The 26,733-nt window shown below is 35.4% G+C and overlaps 1 protein-coding gene across 1 annotated transcript in view; it reads right to left on the bottom strand.

Annotated features, from left to right (window-relative positions):
- Positions 1-3,105: 3,105 nt before the first annotated feature.
- ZDHHC17 (zinc finger DHHC-type containing 17) overlaps positions 3,106-26,733 on the bottom strand; it is a 108,428-nt gene continuing 84,800 nt past the window's right edge. The window contains exons 12-18 of the mRNA XM_026074271.1: positions 19,627-19,751; positions 16,565-16,627; positions 15,081-15,174; positions 11,145-11,228; positions 10,583-10,740; positions 8,226-8,320; positions 3,106-6,276 (exon numbers count right to left, since the gene is read on the bottom strand). Coding sequence (XP_025930056.1) covers positions 6,138-6,276; positions 8,226-8,320; positions 10,583-10,740; positions 11,145-11,228; positions 15,081-15,174; positions 16,565-16,627; positions 19,627-19,751 — 758 coding nt within the window. The 3' untranslated portion in view covers positions 3,106-6,137. The remainder of the gene's footprint in view (positions 6,277-8,225; positions 8,321-10,582; positions 10,741-11,144; positions 11,229-15,080; positions 15,175-16,564; positions 16,628-19,626; positions 19,752-26,733) is intronic.

Genomic DNA, 26,733 nt, shown 5'->3' with positions numbered 1-26,733 from the left:
GTTCTAGAGCAACTCAAAATCAATTGATATAGTTAAGCAGTGGATCATCACAAGCTTTTATTCAAGTTAAGATCCTACTATCATTTTCAGCATTAAAGTATGCACTATCTAAAACAAAAATTATGTTCAGGAGAGAAACTGAGGGTCCTTTGGGGTACACGTTCTCTGGTATGTTAAATTCTTGCAAATCACTGCCATTTAGTAGTATATAAAAGCTACTTATTAAATAAAGTTTACTGCAGGTTCTGTCATTCTGACCTTCATGACCAACTGTAGTCATCTCAGATGTTCAGAGTGTCTCAAAACTGAGGAAACAACTACTTTTTATATTCAAATTTAAAAGGTAATGATAAAATGAAAAAACAATTTATTTAATAAATTCAGACTGCCTAAATATATTTATATATGTATACACACACTCTTATGCTGAAAGAACATAAATCATTTTCCACACCAGAAATATAATACAAAATTCATTCATTTCAGAAATCTCTGCAAGCAGTTCTGCAGTTTAGCTCAATAGAAGGTATTTTCATTTATCTTTCCTTCTTACAGTCATGTAATATCGCTACAACTTTCACAATCTTTATTTCTAACCAAGCGTGGGTAGGTGTGCAGCAACATAACCACGTCAGCTGAGCTGTCTCTTCAGGTGCCCTGTGCTAGTCAAATAATCCAGGATAGGTCTCTCCTCCTCCCCAAGGGAAGTCACCTCCAGACCTCATCTCTGACATTTTACACTTGAGCTTTCCTCTGAGTGATCAAATGGAGTATCAATTGGAGCATCTCAGGAAATGCAGTGTACAAAGCACAGCGTTTAAAATCGGAGCACTAACAGTTAGAAAATATGGGTATGTGTAGTCTGGCTTATTGGTACTTAGGAAAAAAAAAGCTAGAAAATGGAAAACATGTATTAACATATTCTACATCAGCGCTAGATATAAGGTCTCCTTGTCTGACAGTGCCTAGCAATGAACAGTCCAACCACAAGCACTTGAAAATGCCTGTTCACAGCTGCCTCGCAAATTGTTGTGGGGAAGAGAAAAAGACCAGTTCTGAGTCCAGACTTGGGCTCCCGGTTGGGCTGCCCACAAGCCTGGGGGCAGAGGGCTGCTTCACGTGGCTCCTCGCCAGGCACCAGCTCCCCATGGCAGAGCACTTCCCTACTCGGGCTGCTCCAGCTTGGGGCGGTACCGGGCCTCCAGCGGCTGGGCACACGAAGACGGTGACGGTATCACCTCTCCACAGCCTTGTTTCGCGATGGAAACACTTGCTGTTCTTAGGAAAGGCATTGTAAAATGCTGAGCAGTCCTATTTGCTAGACAGAAACCAAAATCGTGCTCTTGACATGCATGCAGAGTCTTAACAGCCTAAGCAGATGAAACCACTTCCCATTATTTGCTGCAGCTACTGTAAGCAATTTAAAAATAGCCACATCAGCAGAGACAGTGGGTGCAATTTGTGCTGACAAAAATTGGCATATAGCACATGGTTCATTTTGCTATAAACAACAGCTTTCAATTCTTAGAAAGAAAAATGATCAGAAGAAATGATCAGCAGTGATTTAAGTCACTAAAAATCAAGGGCTTTCCTTTGATTTCCTAGAGGGAGTCTCAGCAATAACTCACAGCTCCAAACTACTCTGCATCTCAACTAGTTATTTAATTTAACCACAAAAAGGCAAAAAGTGAAGGAAAAAGAAACCTTGTAACCATAAAGACATTGAATTTGTCAAGAGAAATGAGTAAATCGCACTGAAGTGCTTTCACTTGGTTACTGTCAGCTTTTCAGCAGCAACTGGTGAATATGCGCTCAGCCCAGGCTGGAGTAATGCCTTGAGTTAGTCTCTGTTTGGAGCTCTAATTTAAGACTACACTGGTTCTAAAAGAACAACTGGTTTCACCATCTAGAAATATTTCAGTAGTATGTAGGAATGCAGGCAATGTGAATACAGGGCTAAATTTATAAGTTATTGCAAATAAATTCAACCTGAAATCAGTAGGTGCAATTTTCACTGGTCCGCATTCAGTAGCATAAGACGGCTAAAATCCAATGAAGGTTTTTGCCTGTAAACACTGCTTTCAGAGCAAAAGAATCTGATTTCATGTAAAGATGGTTCATGGAAAGCACAAGGGAGGGGACACTAATCATACTGTAATGAGGGTGCAAAGGGCAGGCTTCTTCCCAAATAAACAAAGCAGCCAACTTTCAAGTCAGCAGCAGCCCACCCGTACCTCCCCAAAGCAGCGACTGCTGTGAGGGAGCATCTCAAATGGAGATCTCCACCATAGAAAGTCTTTTTAAAAGAGAAAGTAGCTTTCTTGGCCTTCACAGGGCAAGCTGAAGGATGGCCAGCAGAGGTAAGCATGGGCGCAGCTGCCCCACCAGAACCATTGCCTGCAAAGGGGACAACAGCAGTGGCAATTCTCAATCAGTATTAAATCCACACCCCGCAAAAAACAGACCTTTTTTTCCTCTTCTAAATCAGGTGTGCTTTGAAGTACTAGCCTTACATATTAATATATATTGCTGCCTATAAGTATCCTGGTAAATTCTGACTTGGCTGGTTACCTTGTTTCTACTAGAATTATTAATATTATTAATACTACCTTTACCACAGACCATCAGAGTCAAGGTATTCCTTTTTCCCCAGGTGCCACCCAGAAAGTGCATGCCTTGGTCATCACATCTACTAGTCCCATACGGCTATCTTGTTTAACCCTTAGAGTATCTCAGATGTCATTAATCATCTACATTTGGCCACCTGAAATGCACCCTAAAAGCCATTCTCCCTTAAGAAATCAGTTATGTTGCCAGCATACTTTATTCAAAAGAAAGGTTTATCTAACTAGTGAATAGTAACTTATAATCCTTGGTACAAAGGTGTAACTTACTGAAATCCAATGAAGAAAAAGTCTTACAGGATCTCATGTCAGCACAGAACGGGTACATGCTATCTCTGAGACACCTGGCAACCTTTCTGGAAATAGAAATTACTCAAATCATATGCAAGATAGCAGCTATTTTCTCACGGTATGGCTTCTGAAGCTGGACTAAAACACCACAGTGCGAAATCACATCCCAAGTCAAGACAAACACTGCATCTAAGAGTCAATATTTATTTGATTAATAACTTACAAAATTTAACAGATTTAATTTATGTAAGGAGAGCTAATTTATTAAACATTTTACAGATATTTTTTGTTCACAATGTAATACATCAAGATCTCGACGGTATTAAAATAATACTTGGCACAGTTATAAATAAAGAATATACAAAAAAAATCCATAGCTTAAAATGTAGTGATGCTGTTTTATGCATATTAATTAAAAAACTGGTGGACATCAAAGAATATAGAAACCTGCAAAGAAACAGCACATGTTTAGGGCCAAGACAAAATTTCCATTTATTCTACCAATATCAGATTAAGTTGATTTGACGTGTTCTTGGTCTGGATCAGCTTAAGTTTCAGAAGCAATGCAGTTTTGGTACAGTAAGTGAATTGTATGTTTGATAACTTGACAGAAAAATGCTGCATAGTTGGCTTTCCCCCCCTTGTTTTGATGATTTCAGATCAAAAGATTCAATATTACTCAAGACAAGTTACATTTTGCACTGGAAACTGTTTATACACCCCAAATCCATATATGCAAGTTAAGATTAACAGCTATTATTCTTACTATTGCTCAAATTCTGCAGGTCTTAGCAAAACTGTCACCAGAGAGCTATTATCAACTAAACAGTGCAGAATTCATCATTATTACCAACGATCACCTCTTCTTTGCAAACATTTTTTACATGGACTGCATGACACAATTCATGGTAGCAAATGCAACTGGGCAATTAAACCCAAAACTCGTATTACAATACCAAAGTGCTCTTCTGGTGCTATAATATATTTAATGAAGTGCACTGAAGTTCCTTACGTCAACTGACCCCCAACAAAAACGTGAAAAAAAGATGAAGAAAATGCAGAACATTACTGCTAATTAAAATAAACAACATTGTAAAGTCTTCATGCTTTTTCAGATTATAAAAAATATGAGTAACTGGTGTCAACTCTTTTCACTAAGGTAAAACGTGTCATCATTGGGATTACAAATTCTGTCTGACAAAAATAGCAAAAGCTTCTTGCCACCCCTACACCCAAATCTCTCCTGTTAAAACTGTGTCCAAGATGATGTTGATTTTTCCAGTATTAAACATTCAAGTACTCTAATGTTGCACTTCTGTAAATCCTGATATCTGGTACTTGCAAACTAAGCACATGTCTTGAGATCAAGGAACAACTACAGAAAAAAATGTTTACTTGAAAATACTGAACATCAACTATTTACAGTTTCACTGCTCCTCTTACTAAGGCAAGGGGCGGGAATACCACTAGATTGTTTTATTACCTGTAATCTGCATATTACAGAAAACACTAATTTTGCCAAGCATCAAACATGCAGTGAATTTGCAGGGTATAATGCCTATTAACAGCAATATTGAACATCACTAAAAGCGCATTAGATATCTTCCTACACTTTTTGGTTCAATAAAATGAAATGAGCAGCTTTAAATATACTAAACACACACTCACAAAGAGAAAACTATTTGATAAATTACTTATATACAGATACACATTCTTTACACTGGTCTCAGTCATCTGCTTTCAGGTCCCCTCCTCAAACTCCCCTCACACGTTTCTCGAACCACTAGGTTGCTACAGCACTTAGAAGAGAACTAACCTGATTCTCAGTCTCTCTGTAAACAATAGTTAAGGAAGCAGTGAATAATTCACTATGAGTATATGAAAACACCATAACAAAAATCAGTGCATCACATTCAAAAGAGCCCCTTTGGAATGCAATTTCAGATCATTCCTTACCTTCCAAACATATCTGTAGCATGAGAACTTAAAAACAAACAAACAAACGAACAAAAACAAAAAAAAGGTGATTTCCACTTCCTGATACACCATCTTCCTCAGAATGTTGCATTAGATTTTCTACTTGTATGTGCTATTATTGGGATCGTACTGTTTTGTTTTTGTTAATTTGTTTGTCTTCCATTAGTTTACATGCAAACAAAGTATTTCAGACAGCTTTAGGTTCTTCTTTTGTAGTCACATTGAATTTAAAACCATTATATCTTGTCTTTTTATAATTGAGACTTTTGTAGTCACATCCTTGGTTCTCCCTATAACACTTCTCTTTGAACACATTTCCGATTACACTACACAGTACTGCATGGGGATGAAACCTAATATTGAAACATCACTATTTCATAAGTTATTTATACAATCACTTCAAAGATAAACTCCTTCCACTTTTTTCTGCTGAATATTATATACTGTAATCTAGTTTTAAAGGTGTATCATGCATTTAAGCAGGGCTTTAACTTTGAAAGAAGAGCTTTCCTTATTTGCACAATTGTTTATTTTCAGACTATATAATCTCAGAACAGGGTTATTACAAGTATTTAGTTGTACCAGGAACTGGTGGCAATAACAATCACCAAAAAACGTAGGCAACGTATTTTTTTGTTAACGTTATCTGACGTGCTCTACTGCAATAACTTAACACATTACAAGGGATTCCCACCACATGATTTTTATCACAGTATTGGAATGCACATTTTTCAATGTACATAATACTATAGAAAACCTGTATTAAAAAGTCACATTACAGGAACTACAATGTAGCAATCTTAGTGAACTTTGCATCACGAAATTTAGGGGGGTTTTTATTCTGAATTCTTGTTCCCCTGGAATTATCTGTACTGGGAAATGAATATTTCTGCTCAGCACAACATAACTACTTATGTCAATACTTTAATAATCTCATGCTCCATTGTGAAAGATCTTAAATAAAAAACCCAACAACAAATACTGTGAATATGCTGTTGTGAATAATTCTCATGTTAAGAACTGTTAAAATCCCTTTTTGATCTTCCTCCTCTTCCTTATCATGTTTGGCAGTTTATTCTGTCCATTTTTACTTTTGTTAATAAAATTCTGACGAAGAGAAGTTACCTTAAGATTCATCATCAGCCCTACACATAGCATGCTACTCTTCAAGGGATGTGGATTCGAGAGAGAGAATATTTTTCAGGCACCACTCAGATATGATATGCTCACAGGATGAACGTGGTGCTACACTAGCTGGTAGCCTGATCCTGAAGTTTGATCATACTCTATTGTATACTGCCTTGTCCAGTCCACGATAACAGGACGAAAAAGACCACAGCATCTGAATTCAAAGAAGTCTATAATATTCCTTATACATCCATGGCTGAAAACAAAACAAAAACAGATGTTACTAAGCAATATCATAGCTCACCTAACAAAGTACATTTTTCACCTACCTACAAATCTACTTTTTCTCCCTTTAAGTTCCTGCCTTTAGAAAACCAATGCATACAAGAATTATCTTAATGCTTGCTGATGAGTAATTTCTGAAATAAGAACAAGTCACTAGATTGATTAATGTTTGGTCTCAGACACAGCCAAGACACTAACTTTCTTTCGCTATCTGCCAAAACTGCATGAAAAAACTGTAACGTGATTGACAACATACCATCATATAAAATATCATGATAATTCAGTTCCCTTCCCAAGACAAAAGTTGTATCATATGGATGCAGGACACTAAAGAGCATGAAGTGAATGTGTTCCTAGAATAACTTCCATTTTTATCAACACTGATCTTCAGATTGATCTATCTCTGTCATATGTGCTGGTTCACCAGCTGCAGCTCTAAGATCAGCTAAGCCCCCAGACAGCACAAAATTAAGACAGCATTATCGCATGGAATTAAATGAATGAAAAGTTCAAGCGTTTCTGCTGCTGAATCAGTTTACTGTCAAATATTTAAGATGCTTATATCAAAATTCCAGGAAAACAATCTCATTTTATACTTAATTACACATAATTTGAATAGATCAGTGTTTTCTGGAAGGGAAGCTTGTGTCATTATATACGCCAGACTAGGTTGAAGCAAATAGGAGAACATGAATTCTTGATGTCAGTACTTCATCTGACAGGTGATGCCAAGTCGCTTATTTTAAACTTCTGGTGTTACTTGCAGGAGTAGTTTTTAGAATATTACTTATTTCAGTGAAATGGTTTGTGAATGTGACACTAACCTGGGGACAAAAACAGTACTTTTTTCCTATCCTGTCCACAGCCCTGTGTTCTTCAGGCACAGTAATTACCTGATTTTGTTACAACTCTTACCTCTAGGAAGAACGCAACCATACAAAGATGCTTGTCTATTTCTCATTAAGTTTTGTATAAAGGGATATATAAAAAAAAAAAAGAGAAATCTCACAGAACTTTCTCTTCTAGCACAAAATTAAGCTACAAGAAAAACTCCCATCTCCTGTTTCCTTGGTACCACCTGAAAGAGAGGCATCTCCCACATGGGACACAGCACACACAGCAGGATGAGATGCACTTGTGTCCCTTTTCCATTCCTTATGTATAACATACCCTCAGCACATCAATATTCCAGTTTCATGGCTTCATCTACATCTTGCTCTGACTTTGTAAACTGCTCCATGCCACCATATTGCCACCCTTCAAGTATTGACATCCCAGTGCTGTAACATCCCCTAGCTCCCCTCTCTCACTCAGCTCGCACCCTCACCACTACCTAACCTACCCTGTACTTACTGATACCTAAAAGCCCAAGTCTCACCCACCCAACATTGGCTTCAGTCCCTGGGACATCCTGCTCCCTTTCTCTCACTCAGTTTTGGCCATATTCTTCCTCCTGAGCAGGAAGTGCTGTCTCTTTCCCACAGTTAAAAAAAAAAGGGGGAGGGGGGAGCAAGTGCACTGCATCAAATCTAACAGCCCACTAATATCAATCAGTAGAAAGTGCCTAGTGTGGAGGTGAAGATCCAGGTCAATGCCTGCACCATGCAGTAAGCAACTACCCCTCGTTCGGAAATCTCTGATTTATAAAGAGGGTATTTTCAATTTATTCTCCCCAGAACTCTACAGCAAACTATGACCACTTACTGGAAAGCATTATTTTCTGGGTTTATGCATTCCTGTCCAGAGTCACTACAAAATGTTTTTCCCTTCCTATAATTGAGTAGAATGTGTAAAAATAGCTGACAGATTTAGCATTCCAAATATTGAAAATACTTTAAGTTCCATTTCAACCAGCTGTGCAATTCAGTCATGTACATGGCTACCCAAATGAGAAATACACGTTTACACTTTAAAACTTACTTGAATGGGCTTTCAATAGATGTGGTTGTAACCTTAAAGTGCTTGTATCGTCTTGCATTCATCCTTTCATTTGTAGTGATACCTAAACAAGATATCTGAAGATAGGAGAAAAGCAAGCAATTTAGCACAAGTAAAACATGCAAACAAACTCTAATGAGACAGACTGAAAAAGGACCGAATTTCCCCTCTCATATTTTTTCTTTTGAAGGACAATTGGGGGGGGGGGGTAGGGAATTATAGGGTCCCAACTTAAAACGCCCCGAGCCATAACAGAAGCAACACAACTCCATCCACAGAACTTGATCAGCTCTGCTATTTGCAACTGCCAGGTACAAACAACAGCTGTACCAGATGATTGCACAAAAGGTTTAATTTTGAAAGCGATCAGAAATAAATCACAGTCACTGAATAAATCCCAACCTGAAAGTTCATAAGAGATGCCTTTAACTATTTATATATAGTCAGCTGAAATCTGCTGTATAGAGTTATTTTACACAGCATTCAAATCATCTTATTTTTGTCCTGGAATTCTGGTTATAGTATTGGTAGTGATTTCTTTTCCATTTATGACTTTGTTGCAATAACATAACTTTAACTTTTCTATCTATAAGATAAAAAGAAGACCAGAAAAAAGGTTTAGACACAAGTCATCTGGCCCAAAGGCTGTGATTTACTGTAACAGCTTTCCAACTACTTTGGCCTAAAAGGGCATCTTACATAAAACTGGTGTTTACTGTACTGTGACATTATTGGAAACAAATATATGAGAATGCTGCTAGCAGCCTTATGCAAGATAAAATTTTATAATTCCTAGTGAAATACAAATATTCAACTCTACTGCATGTTACAGGAGCAAGAATAATGAGAGTGTTAAATTTTGGCTTGTTTGTCTCATCTGGATGTACTTGAGTATTGTCTCAAGCATTTTCTCCGACCCCATGAAATCTAGCGGAGTTTCATGTCTGTGTATATAGATGAGCTCTTAACACCAACTTTTGAGGAAAGAAGTTGTCAAGGTTTTAAATTATTTTTCTGAGGTGGTAGCTAGGGCTTTGGCAGTAACCCTGGCCAGATGGTAAGGAGGACAAGTCAAACCTTAATTTTCATGCAGAAGAAAAAAAAAAAAAGGCAGCAATAGCAGGGGCTGTGGAATTGTAGAGCAGAAGAGGTTATCAAGAAAATATCCTTAACAATTCCATCATTATGGCAATGTCCAAAGACATAGATGAAAGTGAATCTAAGTTTCCCATGCACAATACTCTTAGGAAATTTAGTAATGATTGTGCGTTCAGTTTTTGTATTTCCTTTAGTTCATGTTTCTAGGTAGAGTCAAATGGTAGAATTATTTTGCTTAATTACACTAATGATAAAAAATACTATGAGAAGTACTTTTTCAAGGGCCATAGTTCAGAGTCGTTACAAATCGTATTCACAGGAACCATGGAATGATTCCAATATTCAATATCCAATAAGGAATAATCAGAATATTCATGGGAATCATGCAAAGCTTAATGGATCCTTACATAAATATGTTGGAAAGCTCTCTGAAAAGTTGCCTGCTGATCCTGCCTCAGAAGCCTGGTGGTTTAGACCAATTTGAAAGCCATGTGAAATACATGTAGTCACCTTAGCTCATTTGTCTTGGGCAGGAAAGACCCCTAGAAGATTGAATGGTCCTGGCTCACACAGACAAGATTTTGAAATTGGGGTATGTTGTAAATCATGAGCATTATAGAAAAAGGAGGACAAAATTCAAATTGTCTACATAGTTTTACCTGCACCTTAGAGGATTTTTAATTCCATGATCTCTGGAAAGATTAAATTAATTGTTAAGTCTCATTGTTCATTAAAGGCTTTCAATATGACTTGTCTTTAGCCTTAAAGCATATCATGAAGAACTTGGTTTTGGTCAGATTAGAGTAGTCATGTGATCCTAACAAATCATTTTCAAACAGTTTAAGAAAATATTGCATCCCATTTGAAGTTACTGTCCTCTTTCTGCTAATGACCTACTGCATTATTCCTACTTCTACCCATAGATTTTAATCTCTAGGCCTCTATTAATCTTTATTGCCTTTCTCTGGACTATTTTGCCTTTTTTTGTCAGTCTGAGAATGGAAAGTGGGAGAAAGGTATTTTAACCTTTTGTTTAAAAAGAAAACAAAAAACAATGGGAAGTGTATGATATCTTCTATCCAAAGACAACAGATGCCCACCTCCTCCATCTACGGTTCAGACACTGAGCACTCAATCTTGCATAATGAACATTTAAATTAAAATGATGGAAGCATTTAATATATAGGAGTAACATTCTTATGTCACTCCCAAGATTCAGCATTACAGGTGAAGTGCCATACCTGATACATCTGACACATGAGTAACACAGCCACCCACATGAAGTGAAAAACACTGTTCAAAAACATCCAAAACATCCAAGGAGAACAGGTAGCAATCTGTGTAATATAGGTCCAAAATCCATCCTTTGCATAACTTGTCTCACAGTGGAATCCCCAATCTAGAAAAAAAACAAAGTGTCAGAAACGACACAGAACACTAAAGATCACACATTTACTATGCACCAACATAATACTGACATTAGAGCATCTTACATTACTTGAAATAAGAAAATGACAATGTGCTAGAACAGTTTTATTTGCTCCCTCTTCCTTTCCCTACCCCTGGGCTTTTTTCTCAACTCATCTAATACATGACATTCACACACACGGCTGTGATGAAGACAAAATCGAGGACAAGAAAAGCTTCCTTTTCTGACTTAAAATACTGATACAGGCAATGATTACAGAGTTCAATTCCAGAATTAAAAGTATCAGAACTCTGATAAGGTAAAAATCTGAAGTGGGGGGGACCCCATACCAGGAAATGAAGTATTTATAAGCAACAAAGAAAACATTTACTTACAAGAGATGCATCCATAAATCATCCAGCAGATCATAAAAAGCAGGAAGAACAGGTACCCCATAAAATAGCGATGGTTCCCTGCTCCTAAAGTTGCACAAGAACAACAGGGATCAAACTACCACACTTTCAGGAAAGAGACAACACTACACCAGGAAGTTTAATTCCTTACTTAGAGGTACTGCTTATTACTCTCCAGCCTACTAAGCTTCTATAACTTCTAATAAAGTGAAATTTAACTGTTTCACTTGTGACTTTTTATGTCTGAGTACAACAAAGCTTCTTGAATTCCTGTCACATTACAGATGAAATTCACAGGAATGCATTTCACTGATGACCTCTGTCATGAACTAATACAATTATTGACAGACAACGTTTAGAGCAATGTTGGTAACAGCTGTTGCAGAGCCAAGAGCAGCCAAGAATTAATTCAATGTTTTTTAAAAATCCCACTAAAAAAATTTGACAGACTGCAGAGTTCATTTACTTAAAAGAAATGGAAATATGAAAAAATACACAACCCTCTGTGACAACATAAGTTAAAACATAATTTACACTTAAACCTTCTTGATGCAGCTAAATATAAATAAAGTCTCTAACAGAACTTGGAAGCAAACACATTTAACTGAAGAGGCCTAAATACCTGGTTAAAGTAATGAATGAGAAAAACCCCAAATATTCTGTTTATAACTGAATTTAAATGTAAGTTAAAAAAACAAGAGCTGTTATTAAAAATGAATCTTTTTAAAACATTAATACAGCTAAAAGATGCTTCTTATGTGAGTACCTCATATTTCTGAAGTGTTCAACTTTCTTTCTGTTTATAAAATATGTCCACTATCATAACATCCCAACAGCTCTAGGCTGTAAACTGAACCCAGAGAGGATAACAGGCTGTAAAAGATTTGACTGTCAGCAACTACCAGCATGGCATTTATTTGTTCATTATGCCAAATGTTTTGCCTGCTAAAACAAGAGCATCCTCTAGAGGCTGAAAACAATCAAGTGCTTTTAGCAAGAGAACTGAAAGAATATATAAATAAGAGATGAGGAAAAATAAACATACAACACAAGCTAGACTAAGCACAAGACATTTCCTTGAAAAATCAAACAAGTTCCTTCAGATGTAAACTATGCTGTAACATTGCCTTCAGTCAGCTAAAAGCGCACGAGAAATAGTGTTGGGAAGGCCTCGAAGGTATTGCTTCCATTTGCATCCTAAATTTCAGAACTGCTATGATTTATGAAAGACATTTTAAAAAAAGAAAGTTAAACACTGACTGAGAGGTCCACCTGATAAACTGATGAAATTCTCCTTTCAGTAGCACCTCCAGTGATACCAAGCCAAATATTCTACTTAACATGAAATCCCACTGTATTTGACAAAAAACTGTGTACGAACTATACATAGCACAGACTGTTTAAACTGTGAGACAGGTACAGCCTTGGTCACAGTTAAAAAGACTTTAAAAAGTAAAAGTAGCGAAACTGCCTTTTGTTTGCATCTTAAATAAGACTGGGCAAAACAGAGCATTATTCCCTACAGGGTCGTCCTGAACTGGCAGGAACAGGCAGGAACACACAGGCAGTGATCCTCTACCGTTAAAAACAATATGGTAAGAAATAGGTGCTGATTTCTCTTATATGGTTGTGTTTATGTTACTTATACATAAATAACAACATACAATTAACTGATTTTTAAATTAATGGAATTATATTGCATAATTTGGATGGCTTGCTCATTTCTTCGTTTTTCCTGCTTATAGCCCTTTGGAGAAGAATTTTTATATGGGGGGGGCAAAATCATTGTTCTAAACTGTGAAATAATTGCTTATATACAAGGGGCCTAATTTTTTAGCCACTGCTTTTGGAACAACAATTCAGTATGACTTCAGCATAACCAGTGTGATATATAACATAATAAAATTCAGTGATATCTCCTTTCATGCTATTATTTGAAAATTAAGCTTCTGTTGCAAGTTTGCAGTTTGTTTGAAATTTAAGTGTTGAAAATGAAAAATCAACAGATTTTTATTAAACAACCAACTGTAAAATATATAATGTCATTTTGATACCCTATTAAAAGATAAGTTTAATCACCGTTAGAGACTTGCTTATTGTAATTTTAGCTAAAATTTTGCAGTTAGGACGAATACAGTTTGCCCCAAACACCAAACAAATACATATTTTAAAAACAGTTTTCACTTGTCACTTTTTTCAGCGGTAAAAGTATTGATCCTTGATCTCTTTGTGTTACAACTTTAATCCCCAAAAGAACTATTTTAGAGTTTCTGTACACACTGTTACAATATCTCCCAAGCCTATCTTTAGTAAAATCCTTCTTATCCTTCTAACACATCCAAAGGAAGATCACGTAAAACATTTCCAAATTCTGCCTTTCTAGAAAGTCGTAACTGATGTTTCCCTTTTTTAGCAAACATACCATGAATGCTGTTTTAAGAATGGATTTTGTTGTGCAATAGTATGCTCAGAGCCACCATGTACAAATCAGAGACAGAAAAGCCATATAAGGTCATCCAGACCATCACTCCCTACAGTTCAGCACTGTTCCCATAATGTGATTTCTAATGCTTTTTTCCAGCATACTTTTAAGTGTTCTGATGTTTACTTTTACCATCAATTATCCCGATCTGTACAAGTCCACTTGCAAGAGGACTTGTTTTTTTGGCACCACCTTCTTTTTAAACATTTCCTCCAACTAACATAATCCCATTACTCACATATTCTCTCATTAAACACAAACTAGGCTTTCCCTCCCCTTTTTTTTTTTTTTAATGCTTTTCAAATCAGTCTAAAGTACTGGATCTTCCCCAGTACTTTTATAAAACAAATATCAAACTGTCACTAAACATGTTCCAACCCCGTCCCCCTTTTTTTTTTCTTTTAAAGACCTCTTTGGTCTTTATAGTAAAACATTTAAAATATAACTCAAAAGGTAGCGACAACATTAGGAAACATGAAACAGGAGGGAGTGAGATGAATCCATCTCAGTAGGACTTTAGCGATGCCACATTACAATTTAAATCCCAGCAGTGACTATTTTACTCCTGATCATAAGGACAGTCATTTTAAATTGCTGTGACTATTATTACATACATTTGGAAGGACTATAACATTTATTTGCCATTGGAAGTTGATGAACCCAAGTCCTGCTTACTCCCCAAGATTAAAGCTACCTCCTCTTTTGTCCAGAAAATGGGTGAAGGAAGCTGTCTCATGTCCTAGCTGTGAAAAGTGTTCAGCGTCCCTTGTGCAACAATGGTTTTCAAACAAGTTTCTCAAAAAGACAGGGAATGGTAGCATTTCTAGACTTTATTCCTGTTATACATCAGTTCCTCCCATCATCATGAGTGAGGATAAATGACTAGATGGAGGTCAAAGAGAGAACAACGACTCAATGGGAAGTCATTCCGAATCTAACTGCCATAATTATTACAATTTTGACTACATATACTTTTCCATTAATTTTCTCTTACCTATGATTTCCCAATTTAAGTTTTATATCATATAAAGGATAAACAGTTGTGGAATAAGTACATGCCCTTTCTGCACAAAGTGAAAATGCAGTTAAGCTACAAGTCTTTTAGTTGCTAGAGTTCATATTAATAAAAATATATAGATAGAAGACTGAACTAGAAACAAAGAAGTTTTGAGGATGTGTATATAACAGACATTACAAAGGAAAATAATGCAGAGAACTATATGTAGAAGAAAAGTAAAACTGAAAATTAATATGCTTTTCCTTCTGTCAAAAGCCCTAAACAGTTTTTTTTTCCCCTCACACTTTTGCAGAAATCAAATCACCGTCATCAGCAAAAAAAGAACAGACAAAATCCTGTACAACATTTAGGAACAATTTCACAAGCTTTTCCTTTCTTTCACTCTTATGAGCAAATTGTACTTTAGCAAATTACTCACCTACACAGTTACCCACCCATGGGCAGTGGTGATCGAACTTTGCTATACATCGATTGCATACACCACAGTGTTTAGACCTCACTGGCTTCCGTATCTGTAATGGATATTAAAATTTGTTTAGAACGGTAAAATAAAACTGACAGTTTTACTACAGAAAAAAAAAACTTGATTTAAACATACATTGATTTTTCTTTTGTTAATCCTTTAGAGAACTTCAAGCCTAATGGCTAAGACTGCATTAAAATTAGCATCAAACTTTATCTATATACTATGTAAAACAAGCATATATGTAGAATACAAACTTACTTAAATGATGATTTTCACTTTTTTTAAAAAGCTTGTTTTCTTTTTCATATAAAGTTCTCCTACTCCCTCCAGTTACTGAGCTTTGCATGCCAGCTTCACTTCAGCTTTTTACAATGACAGTATAGCATGAGTTTGAACTCTGTGATTCATTATTCATAATTGACTGCTAATGTAAACTTCTCCAAAGAAAGGAATAGGATTAAACAAGACTAAATTTCAGTGGAATTCAGAATGTTAAATTATTCCAACTTTTTTTAAAAAAAGTTATATTCTGAAAGAAATAAAATGGCAATGAAGGGAAAAAGAAAACTGATACTAAGTATTCTGAGATCTACCTATCTATCTATATATGTATACACACAAACCCATGTAATTTTTTTAAGGTGTCACATCTGTATGTAATTTTCCAGATTCAATTTTAAGAATCTGTTTTCCATAAGAAATATCACCTGTAAGTGCATAAAAGGATTCTAAATTTTTAGAATTAGCATCAATTGCCTTCTACATAGTACAGAGCATTACAGCATAATACTGACAACCTTGATAATTTTATATTAGCTAGTTATCTTTCTAAAAAAGAAACACTTGCATTACATTTACTATGAAACAGGCTACTTTTTCATTTTTTTCTTTTTTTCCTTAAACAGTTATTTTCTCCAAGTGTTTTGTGGTGGAACTGAAAAATAACGAGTCCAACAGATGTAAAGCTTGCCAAATTGAGAGAAAAAGGACAAAAATTAAGATTTTTGTTTTCAGATTGCCGCCAAATTTTGAGTACAATTAATCTGTGAAAAATATTTTACTCAACGTACCACATTGCTTTACAATGGAGGCACCAAGGTAGTAAGATGTCACCCATGGTTTTCCTAACTTATTCTGTGCATTACCAACCATTTGTTCTCTTGCTAGACATACTAGATATTTGGATTGTGACACTAATAAATCATCCGTACAAAGATCAATTTTTTCCTCTTACCATTGCAGGGTTGGTTTTTGTGTATGGATACATTATTAAATGAAAACAGTGCTTTAATGAAAGATTGCAAAAACAGTCCGTCTTTGAAATTGCATGATTAAAGCAAAAAATGTATTCAGCATATGAATATCTAGTTTTGGCCCAGAATAAAACAAATAAATAAAATCAGAGCCGCAATTGATAAAAAAAAAAAATACACTACCAAACAGGTACTGCAGAATATACTGAGGTCCAGACTTCCTGTCTCTGCAAGTTCTACTATTGTCTGCAGAAAAAACAAAGAAATGAAATGAGAATTTAGCATACAGACACGTGCTGACAACCAATATAGTATTTGCATCTCAGACCTAGGATTGTGAACTCTATCTCAGGCATTTTCTACACACAGGAACAACAAACTCAGCTGAAACTGATTTTAAACCTACTTAATTAAACCAATATAGACACTTCTTTCTGAAAGAATTCTAGCTTATAGTCATTCCTATTCTACCCAGATTTAATTAGAGAAAAAGTAAGCTTATGTTAATTTTGATACATCCACACAGTGGTTAGCACCAGTTTGACTAGCCTGATGTTAAACCTATCAAAAATAATGAAGCTGATTTTCTAAACATGACCACACAAGACCTTTCAGGAAGCTAGCAGGATCGGTCACTCTAAAAAACAGACTTTATTTCCAGAAGTATCCCACCAAAACCTTCAAATCTATATTCACCTCTTCCCTTAGATGTTGAGCTTCTACAAAGGAAAGGTATAAAGCAAACCAAATCTCCCGTCTCTTACAGATAATGCTATACTTATGGATCAAGTGATACACAGAAGCAAATATCTGTTAAAGCATCCCTATTCCTTCACAGGAATTGATAGTTTTTTATTTTGTGCGCTCCTTCAGTATCCATTCCATTGTTGCAAAGGAAACAACCTATTATTCCATGAAATGAAAATACTTGTTTACAACAACTTTTAGAATTCAGCATTTGAAATCTGTGCCACAAGAAGGTTTAAATGAAATTTGCAACATCTGGAAAATTCCCTGAAAGCACCGTTTGCCAAACTAGCCTTCCTTGATCCTGAAAGAATCCGTTCAGCATAAACAGCCTAACAACAAATAGGCTAGTCTGCTGTTCACTTTCAAACCATGAATATCTTGTGTGTCACATACCACTTTCTGAATGAGATGATGACCAACAACATGGGGAACTTGACTGAAGTTGCAAAATTTTTCCCCCAAGATAGTCCACTTAATAACTGGTCAGAAAAGTGCATAGAAACATTCTAGAATCTGGAATTCTTTCCTCAAAACAGTCAGTAAAAGCTACAATCAATACTTCAGGAGCAAATCAGGGTCTTAATGCTTTCTTTGCCGATCTCAGGGCGATAAGAGGTTGCAATCCAAGCCAACTGCCAATCTTCAGTCTGGAACAGTCTTTACAGTTTTCTCATTTCTGCTGGTCTGGCTTTTGATATTCTAATACGTTCTGGAGAATTTCACAAATAGTTCCTCTGATTTCAGTGGAAGTATCTGTACACTAACGAAGAGGTGCACAAAGGAATTTGCATGTTGTGATGCTCAACACTGGAGTTCAGCAATTATCCACCAGTGAGATCCCAAAGTTTAGGAGAACAGAACTGAGCAGGAGCAGAGACACTTTTAAATAAAACTTTCCTTAAAATTTATAATGCATAGAGACTCAGGAGTGCTCAAGTTGAGAGACAGTTTTCTGTGCTTTGTAAACCTTAGGTCTATTCTCTGTGCTTTTTAATTTTTTTTAGTTATTAATTTTTTTGGAGTGACTCCGGTTATTTTGTAATAACTAGACCAAAAATGGGCAAGATGTATCAGAAGAATAAACACTTGAAAATGTTGCTTACGGCACATTTCCAAACATACTTAACTTGGTCATCTGGAATTGAAAGAATTTTTGGGTTACTTAATTGTTCAACAGCTAAAGGCTAACTCAACCTAACCTAAACACATTTGGAGACGGATTATGAAACCAGGGGAGAAAGTACGACACTGGGCCAAGTTAAAGTATATGCCCCACAGTGGTTTCTGCCCCGATAATAGATAGTTTGATAATTCAGTTAGTTGCAGTGTAAAAAATCCAAAACATTCATAAACTGATATGCATGTGACTGAAGAATTTGCATTCTGCAAGTCATATCCAGCTCAGCACAGGTTTTATGCCCACATTCAACTACTTACGCAAGTAGATCAAATGAATTGCATATTTGTGCAATTTGCTGAATCAGAACCAGAGTGCAGTTGCTGATTGTTCTAAAGTTGTATGTAATTATTCAGTCCAGTTGAAGGAATAGTACGTAGACTAGAATGCATTTTGGCAAATTTGCACTAATAGAAAAGGAATCTTCATGGTAAATCTGCACATTCACTAAGAAAACCCAGTAACAACGAATCAAAAAACAAAAGTCATCTAAACAATCACAGCATTTTTTAAAGGCTATTACATTTTTATCCCTATATATGGTCATAATACCCAGTGGTCTGATGTCAATCCATACAGGTGTTTTTACAAATCAGTGTGAACTAGGAGGACAAATCTCATTGACTTCTGGTGGGATGTGAACTTTTAGGAATCTTGCCCAAAAAAGAAACAAAAAAATGTTTCTGCTGCTTTTAATTTTGTCATTTTCAATCCTCAGTTTAACTGTTGAGAAAAATGCATTTCAATAAAAAAAATTAGAATTGCTAACAATAGTGTTATCAAGTCTCAGAAAATTATTGTAAGATCATACATATTATCTCTAATATGTAAACCAAAACAAAAAAGAACTGATTGCCAGGGATTTGGCTTATTTTATCCTTAAAGTATTTGGCATTCAGACAAACATATTTAGACACAAAGGAAAACAAAACTTGAGATGATAGAAAATATGGAAAGTTTTTAAGAGAAACAAATTAACTAACATTTATTCCATAGTCGGTCATTTTTGTTTCACTAAGTCAAAATTCAGTAACTTCACATTTTCATTTTCACCTAAGTGCTTTTTAAACTTTTTATCTTGTAAATTTAAGTTGCAATTTCATTTTGTTACTCAATGCAACTTTGGACCAGTAAGACATATCTTTCAAATTAAAAAAGAAATCTGGATGACAAATGAAGGAAAAACCTTGCAATATTTTAGCCATTCTGTTATACAATTTATTGACGTTTCCTGTACTAAACAGCAAACTACTCAGACCAACTGGCAGAAGGTAAACCATCCTTGAAGGACAACAGCTTTAGAATAACTCATGGTTACCTTTTTCTTTTGTTCTTCTGTGGCTTTGATGATTCCTGGATCAGATTTCCAGGATTTTCCAAAATTGTAGAAAAGTGCAACACTATTAGCGAGGAATGGAAGATGTATAAAGAAAAAATTGAGATGTGTTTGAAGTCAAGGATTCTAAAGTTTAAAATCAAAGTTGCTTTTGAAAACACCACTGCGAGATGAATTAATAACACTGGTAATTTTGAAATAAATACAAAGTGAATTTAATTTTTAACAAATGCTCTTGAGTCACTGTAGTGTTCTGAATTAACCAAACCAGTTTTGTTGTAAGAATTTCTTTTGTATTCAGTATTCTCTATTGCTCAAACTTGAAAATTTATTTATTTTTAAAATGCTGTTCTCCATGAGACACTTTTAAAGTACTTACACTCTAAAACATGAATAATGATTGTTCAGTTTTTATCATTATTTCTTCGCTTAAGTAAATTAAATTCCATGAAACTTAAAGTGTTTCCTGTTTTCACAATAAACATCTCAAAGTGCTACTTATAAGAAACTCATTTGACTGCTTATGTCTTCATTGGTTTGAAATTCCAATCAGATGACAAAAAAGGCTGCTTTTAGCCATATAAGGAATTGTGCTACAAAGAAGTTACATGGCAATCATGTCTCAAATGTCACTTATCTCCAAGAAAGGTACTGTCTGAAACCTTGTCCTTTTATAAAGCAATACTTCTATTTCACATCAATGAAAGTTATTTTTAACATACTAACACATCTACTAATAGTTATAAAAACACAGGACTCAGTATTCCCTGGAAATGTTTAAAAATTCAGTTACTATATAAAGATGGAAAATAACCACTAGCTTTAAAATAAATTTCCTGCGTTGAATGATTTTCCACCTAACATGCACAGTCTCACAAAACTTGACATTTGTTCACAGAATCAAAATATTTCCTAGCAATGATGTTGGAAAACCAAATACTTCAGACAGATCTCTTCCCTAAATGCTGGAAAACTGGAGTATTTACTCTGTTACTACATCTACAAAAGACCCGACCAACACTAAAAATAGCTGCCAGCTTTCAGTCATAAATGCAAAGAGATATCATAATCGACAAAGCTCTACTGGCAGAAGCCTGTAGAGTATTAACCACCTAAAACGGACACTTTTACTATTACGGCACAAATTGCTGCACATTCAAACTACACTATATTCTGAGCTACTTAGATGAATATTTATCTCTAATTTGGTAGTCATTAAGGCTTTTTCTGTAATTAAAGTTTAATGTGCATTTGCATTTTAAAACCCTGCATATAAGACTTAAAAACAAGCATTAGGTGGCAATTTGTACTGAATTGCTATCCAAAACTTTAAAAAAAAACAACAAAAATTTGTGCATGCTTTGAAAAAAAAACAATCAGTTCTGAAATTAAAATATATGTGAAATATGGAAGAGGAAGAAAGTTTCTTAGAAAGAAACTTGAAAGAAAGTTTATAAGAAAGGCATTAAGTAGCATTCAGAAAAAAATGTTCATAAAATATTGTTAAACAAATCTGCATGGTACAGAGACAAGCAAATATAAAATGAAAAAAAAAGAGTTCTACACAATAAGAGTAGGTCTCTAAAAATCCTTCTACACTGCTCTTGTGACGTGAAATAAACTTGAAATTTTAATAAATTTAAGTAAGGCCTCTTTTGACTTCTGAAATGCTAAGAACAAAGTTAATGTGAAGCGTATCCCGAATAAATTTTGCTTCCCTTTTTTGTTGGATGAAGGACTGGCTGTAAATTTCCAATAAAAAAACCTGGCAAGTTAAGTTCACATTTTAATCATGTTCCTTATATAGTAGACTGTTAGCATTAACTCACTAAAGGCTAATTAATCTTTCCTGTAACAAGCCATTTCCAGCAAGTTTATAATAGGGAAAACAAAACAGGTATATTATAAGCTAAACACACACAGTTCTATTTGACGCATTACATATGAAAAGCTCCAAGTTTAACTTTTATACAATCTAATTTCTTCCTATTTTTCTTCTAAAGCTAACTGCTGCCAAGAATAAGTGAGTTCAACTTATTTGTTAAGCTTTAAGAGCTTACGTTTTCTTTATAATGCTAATATTATCACTGGTGTTTTTGCCACAACAATGAAAACTGTTTTTCATTTAAAAAAATCCCTTAATCAGACATCTGTTACAAACAATAAAGGTACAATTGAAAAAATTATATGAACCATTCCTAATTACTATACGTCATGTCTAGACTGTTAAAGAAGATAGGGGAAAAGACAATTTATTTTTTATCCCGCAAAAGGGTTTTATGACTTTAAGGTTTTGGCCTCTTTATTTTACTGACTTAAATTTGGACAACATAGTACTGCGACCGTGAAGCCATACATGGATCCAAGCCACAGGAGTAGAAATTCAGCATGTAGAATTTTTTTGCATGTTGCCTTCCCCCATTAAACAAGTACTGCATAAAACCCAGGGAGAAGGCAGGAGACTGCTGCACAGTCCGAGTTCTGCCTCTCCTTCCCCCACCGTCATGGCAGCTGAGTGCCATGCTGGCAACCTGAACTGTGCCAGATAAAGTACTTGGATGCTGAGGATGGGAGATGCTGGGAGACCACACAGGAAAGGAGACTTAGGTATCGGGCAGCAGTAACAAAGTGGTGAAAGACTAAAAGTCAGCAGTATTTTTCATCAGTACTTTCAAAAACAAGCCTTTCGTAAGATTTAAGAAAAAATGGACAGAAGGGCTGCGAACTGCGCAGGCTCTGAATGGGGGTGCAATGTTAAAGCCGTCTCTTCCAGGCCATTTCTAGCATCGGATGTGGAACAGGATAAACCCCTCCAACTGTTGGATTCCTCTCACCTACCTTAAATCACTCAGGCTGCCTTTATACATAACTGAAAGAAAAAGCTACTTCCCACCTATCTTCAGCAGCAAAATATGTAGAATAATGAAACAAGCAATGCCCTACAATGGCTATTTCTCTCCACTGGCTATAGAGAGCTTCAACAACTTGCTTAGATATGGATGTCCATACTAGAGGTATCCAAAATTATGTATCTTGAATTCTTCTCTCAAGCTTACTTCAGAAGAGACCACAGCAACTTACATCACAGACATCTCTCAAAACTCTCCATACATAAGAAACCCTTGCAGTTTTGCATTAGCTACAGAGTAGGGAATCACTTCTCCAGAGACAGGGCCTCATTTTGTCCTGATGTCCTCATTACTTACGATCATGTGAAGAAAAAGCACATTAACGTATTAGGGGCTGTAAAAAGCATGATCCTGGCAGATATTTACCTTCTGCACTGCCACCAACTGGCCATCTTTTATGAGGCCTCTCCAGTTTTCACTGTGTGAGACAATGCAGAAACGTCCATGAAACACTTATTACTTTTAGTCCTAATCAATACAATCATTCCAAGGAAACGCTGAGGCAAAAAGACTGCCTTGTTAAAATGAAAAGCAAAATCAAGCACCCCCCTCCCCAACTCGATGAGTGATGTAAACATTTGATGAGCTCATTTTTTATCCTGAACTGCACCACCTATTTGAAAAGGCCCAAATACATGCAAATTCCTGGTATCTCAACCACACATCATACAACAGGGCCTGAAACCAAGCCAAACTGCACATTATATATCAAAATGCACCCTTCCATTAACTACTAATCTAACAGTAAAGCCCTTTTTCCCTAAAGAGAAAGATCTGCTGCTAGTAAAAGCTGTCAGAGATTGATACAAGCTGACGAATGTGTCGATCTGCACCAGCTGCACATTTGGATCCAAGAGTACAGGTTGACAACAGCAGCAGATAGGTCCACAGGCTGCCTCATTTGACTAGATATTACACAATATCCATTTTTTACCAAATAAAGCTCTACAAAGGCTCTCTACCTCCATCATCTAGGTAGTATAAGGAAAAATCCCTTAGCTTGCACAAAAAAGTTCATTCACTGCCATCACCCCCACACACTGAATTTTTTTATTTTTTAGTTATAAAAAATATTTAGAGAAGACAACAGAAATTGTGAATAGCTGTTTCCGGGCTTTGGGTTTCTTTGGTCTTTGGTTCCCCCCAGAAACAACTGCTGGCCTCTTTTTACTTTTTCCTGATACTAACTGTAAAATTTTGATAATATGTATGTTTTAGCTTTATCTACATAACTTTGCCAATTGGCTTGGTACAGTTTTTAAAACACTACACCACTATAACAGCTTTGTGAAAGCATGAAAATCATGATGAATTCTCTTACACTCAGTGCTAAGAAAGATCCCGCCTTGAAAAAATGTGCACATGCTGTTTGCTTTCCTTTGCCTAAAAACAATCACCACTCTTAAGTGTATTTGAAATCAGATAAAGATGACTAATGAAGTATCAACCAACGGTAAATAATTTGGCTTTTGTCATCTCATTACCTCAGCACTGAAAGTCATATGTTCTACTAAAAAAACTTAACAATTAATGAAAACTGCATACTCCCAGGTGCACCAAATGGAAGGGGTAGAACCAAACAAAATCGTACCGTGAATATTTCGTGTTACTGCAAACCCAGATATCTTAGAAAAACAGTGCAGTGAAAGAACCTTCTGACATAGTAGGCACTATTTGTTCAGCTGTAACTGAAAGGAGACCTCATGAACAACTGAGATATAGACTCAGTACATGTGCCCTGAATTTTCACAGGACAAAAGGGAACAGTCTACCTGTAAACATTAAAGGCAAAGAATGAAATGTGAAATTCTAGTCTCACCTGATTAAAAGTGCGCTTTCAAATGCTTTTTTTTGTTTGTTTTAAAAATAAAACTAAATTAAAATACAATGATTAAGTGTGTAAGACTGTTTCTTTCCTTGGTGAAATTGCCCCTACTCCGCAAAGAACTGAAGATGAGAACACATGGAGAGAGTGAAACACAACACCTTTTCTTTGCTATGGACCAAAAAGACTTCTGAAAAGCATTGTGTTAACACACAATTTAGGTTATTCTAAGACTTAAAAAAATAGAAAAAAAGAAAAACACAAAAAGAAGAAAAAGATATATGAATTTATGGTCTTATGCTTCCATTCCATAAATACGTCTGCCATAACTTTCTCATTCTCAGAAAGAATAGTATTTCTATTTTAAAAAATACACCATCTATTTTAAAAAATATACCAGTCTCAGAAGCTGCTGAGAAAAATCCAGTAGAATGAAAACATTTGCTAAAGTACGTTAGATTGGTATGAACTGTTTGAGTTTAATTTCAAGATCGCTCATTTAAAAGACACATCATTAAGTCTTACAATTTAAAGAAGGCCTTATTTTTCATGCAACCACCCTGATATTCAACAAAATGCACTGTCAGTCTTTGATTATGTGTGTTATTTGTGATGCACTGTTTCTACTGTCCTTTTTGCCTCGTTAGAATTAAACCTAGAAAACCAAACACCTTATAAGGATCTACAGGGAAACAAATTCCTACTAAACACTTCAATATTCAAGTAACACAGCAAAAAAAGACTTTTATATTACTTATAATATTACATTTAAAGTTCCAATAAGGCAATTCCTGATAGTTGTTTAATATTAGAAACTTTTTATTTATGAGCAAAACATTATCAGGATCTGTGAAAACTGCCAGGACAAATTTCATCAGATATCACTTCAACATTATAGAGTATAAAGTAGTAGTATAAAGTACCCTGGTCTGCTGTAAGTAATCATATACAGCTGTAAAAATACAAGAACTCTTACTCCAACCACAATAGTGTGCCTCATGCTATAAAAATAGAGCAGGCATGTAATTTCTTTCTTTCTTTTTTTTTTTCTTCCAATAAAGTTACAGGGCAATTTTCCAGAAGAAGAAAAATGAATTTGGAATCTTATTACAGAGATTTTCAATTTAAAATGATCAATTAAAGGAAGATGGCTTCAAGGACCAAGTCTCTGGCACAGCTTGTCACACAGAATTGTGTCAGCTCTAATGAGAGCAATTAGTAGCAACTGATATTTTTAGACTATTACTTTTGTGTACAAAAAGACTGTTGCAAAGATTCTGAGGTATCTAGTTTAAGTTACAGAAGCAGTGTAGTATTTTACTGACTATTCTGAAGTCAGAACTTCATATCAGATTAATTAATTTTCTATGCTTACTACTTTCAGTGAACAATGAACATTATTCTCTGACAAAAATGAACGTCAGGTTATGCTAATCAGAATTAACAACTAACGGAAGTAAAAAAAACCTCACCAAGTTCGTACAAAGGTTGATAAAAATCTCAATTTGCCAGCTTGCTTTCTCATAGTGTGCTTTTTTAAGGCACAGCTTTCTACATTAAGATAATGACCATTATCATATCATGTTGGCCGTGGCAGCTATTTTAGTATGGTATATGATTTTGATAGCAAGTTGCACATACAGTGGATACATTCTTAGGTTTGTTTCAAGATGATGTAATATTAGCATGAGAACGCATTTCATAGTAACATAGTAATGCATTTGCAGCCCCCAAAACATGGAAATGCATGCTTGCCAACACTGCTAAAGAAAAATTACAAGGTATAGAGGGCAGAGACTCAAAACTGAGATGGTTTAGTAGTTATAATTGCCCAAGAAACCTGTATTTTATTATTGGCTGAAAGTCAGGCTTGTTTTCATATCAAAAAGAACAGAAAAGCAGCTTCAGTCTAGTTGCATGACATACTTAGACAGTATCTACTCCTCTCCATAAGAACTGGAAAAGTATACCTCCACTTTTAAGTATAGCTATTTAACTTAACCTTTTGTTATTCATATTGTATTTGTTTTCTTCATTCAGCACTTACTGATAAATTTAATTAAATAAAAACTTAGAAAACAGGTCAAAACATGAGACTGGTAGAATGACAAGAATTTCTAAATAACTATTTCAATAGCTAAATTTCAGTAACTATTTTGTATTAATACATATAAAAAAATTTCTTTCCTGATGAATACTAGACTTTTTTATTTTATTTTTTTAAACATGAAGCAACAGTCCTCTCCCATCACATGGGCTCTGTGGGGGGATGCTCCCAGCTTCCCCCCCCCCCCCATATACATTTGGTGCCAGTTACAAGTAGCCTGAATTCCTGTGTTTTACACTCCAAAAGGG

This window comes from Apteryx rowi, unplaced genomic scaffold (assembly GCF_003343035.1).
Source record: "Apteryx rowi isolate R43461 unplaced genomic scaffold, aptRow1 scaffold_385, whole genome shotgun sequence".
In the NCBI taxonomy this organism is placed as follows: domain Eukaryota; kingdom Metazoa; phylum Chordata; class Aves; order Apterygiformes; family Apterygidae; genus Apteryx; species Apteryx rowi.
Note: the sequence above shows the minus strand (reverse complement) of the source record. Positions and strands in the feature narration are given on the sequence as shown.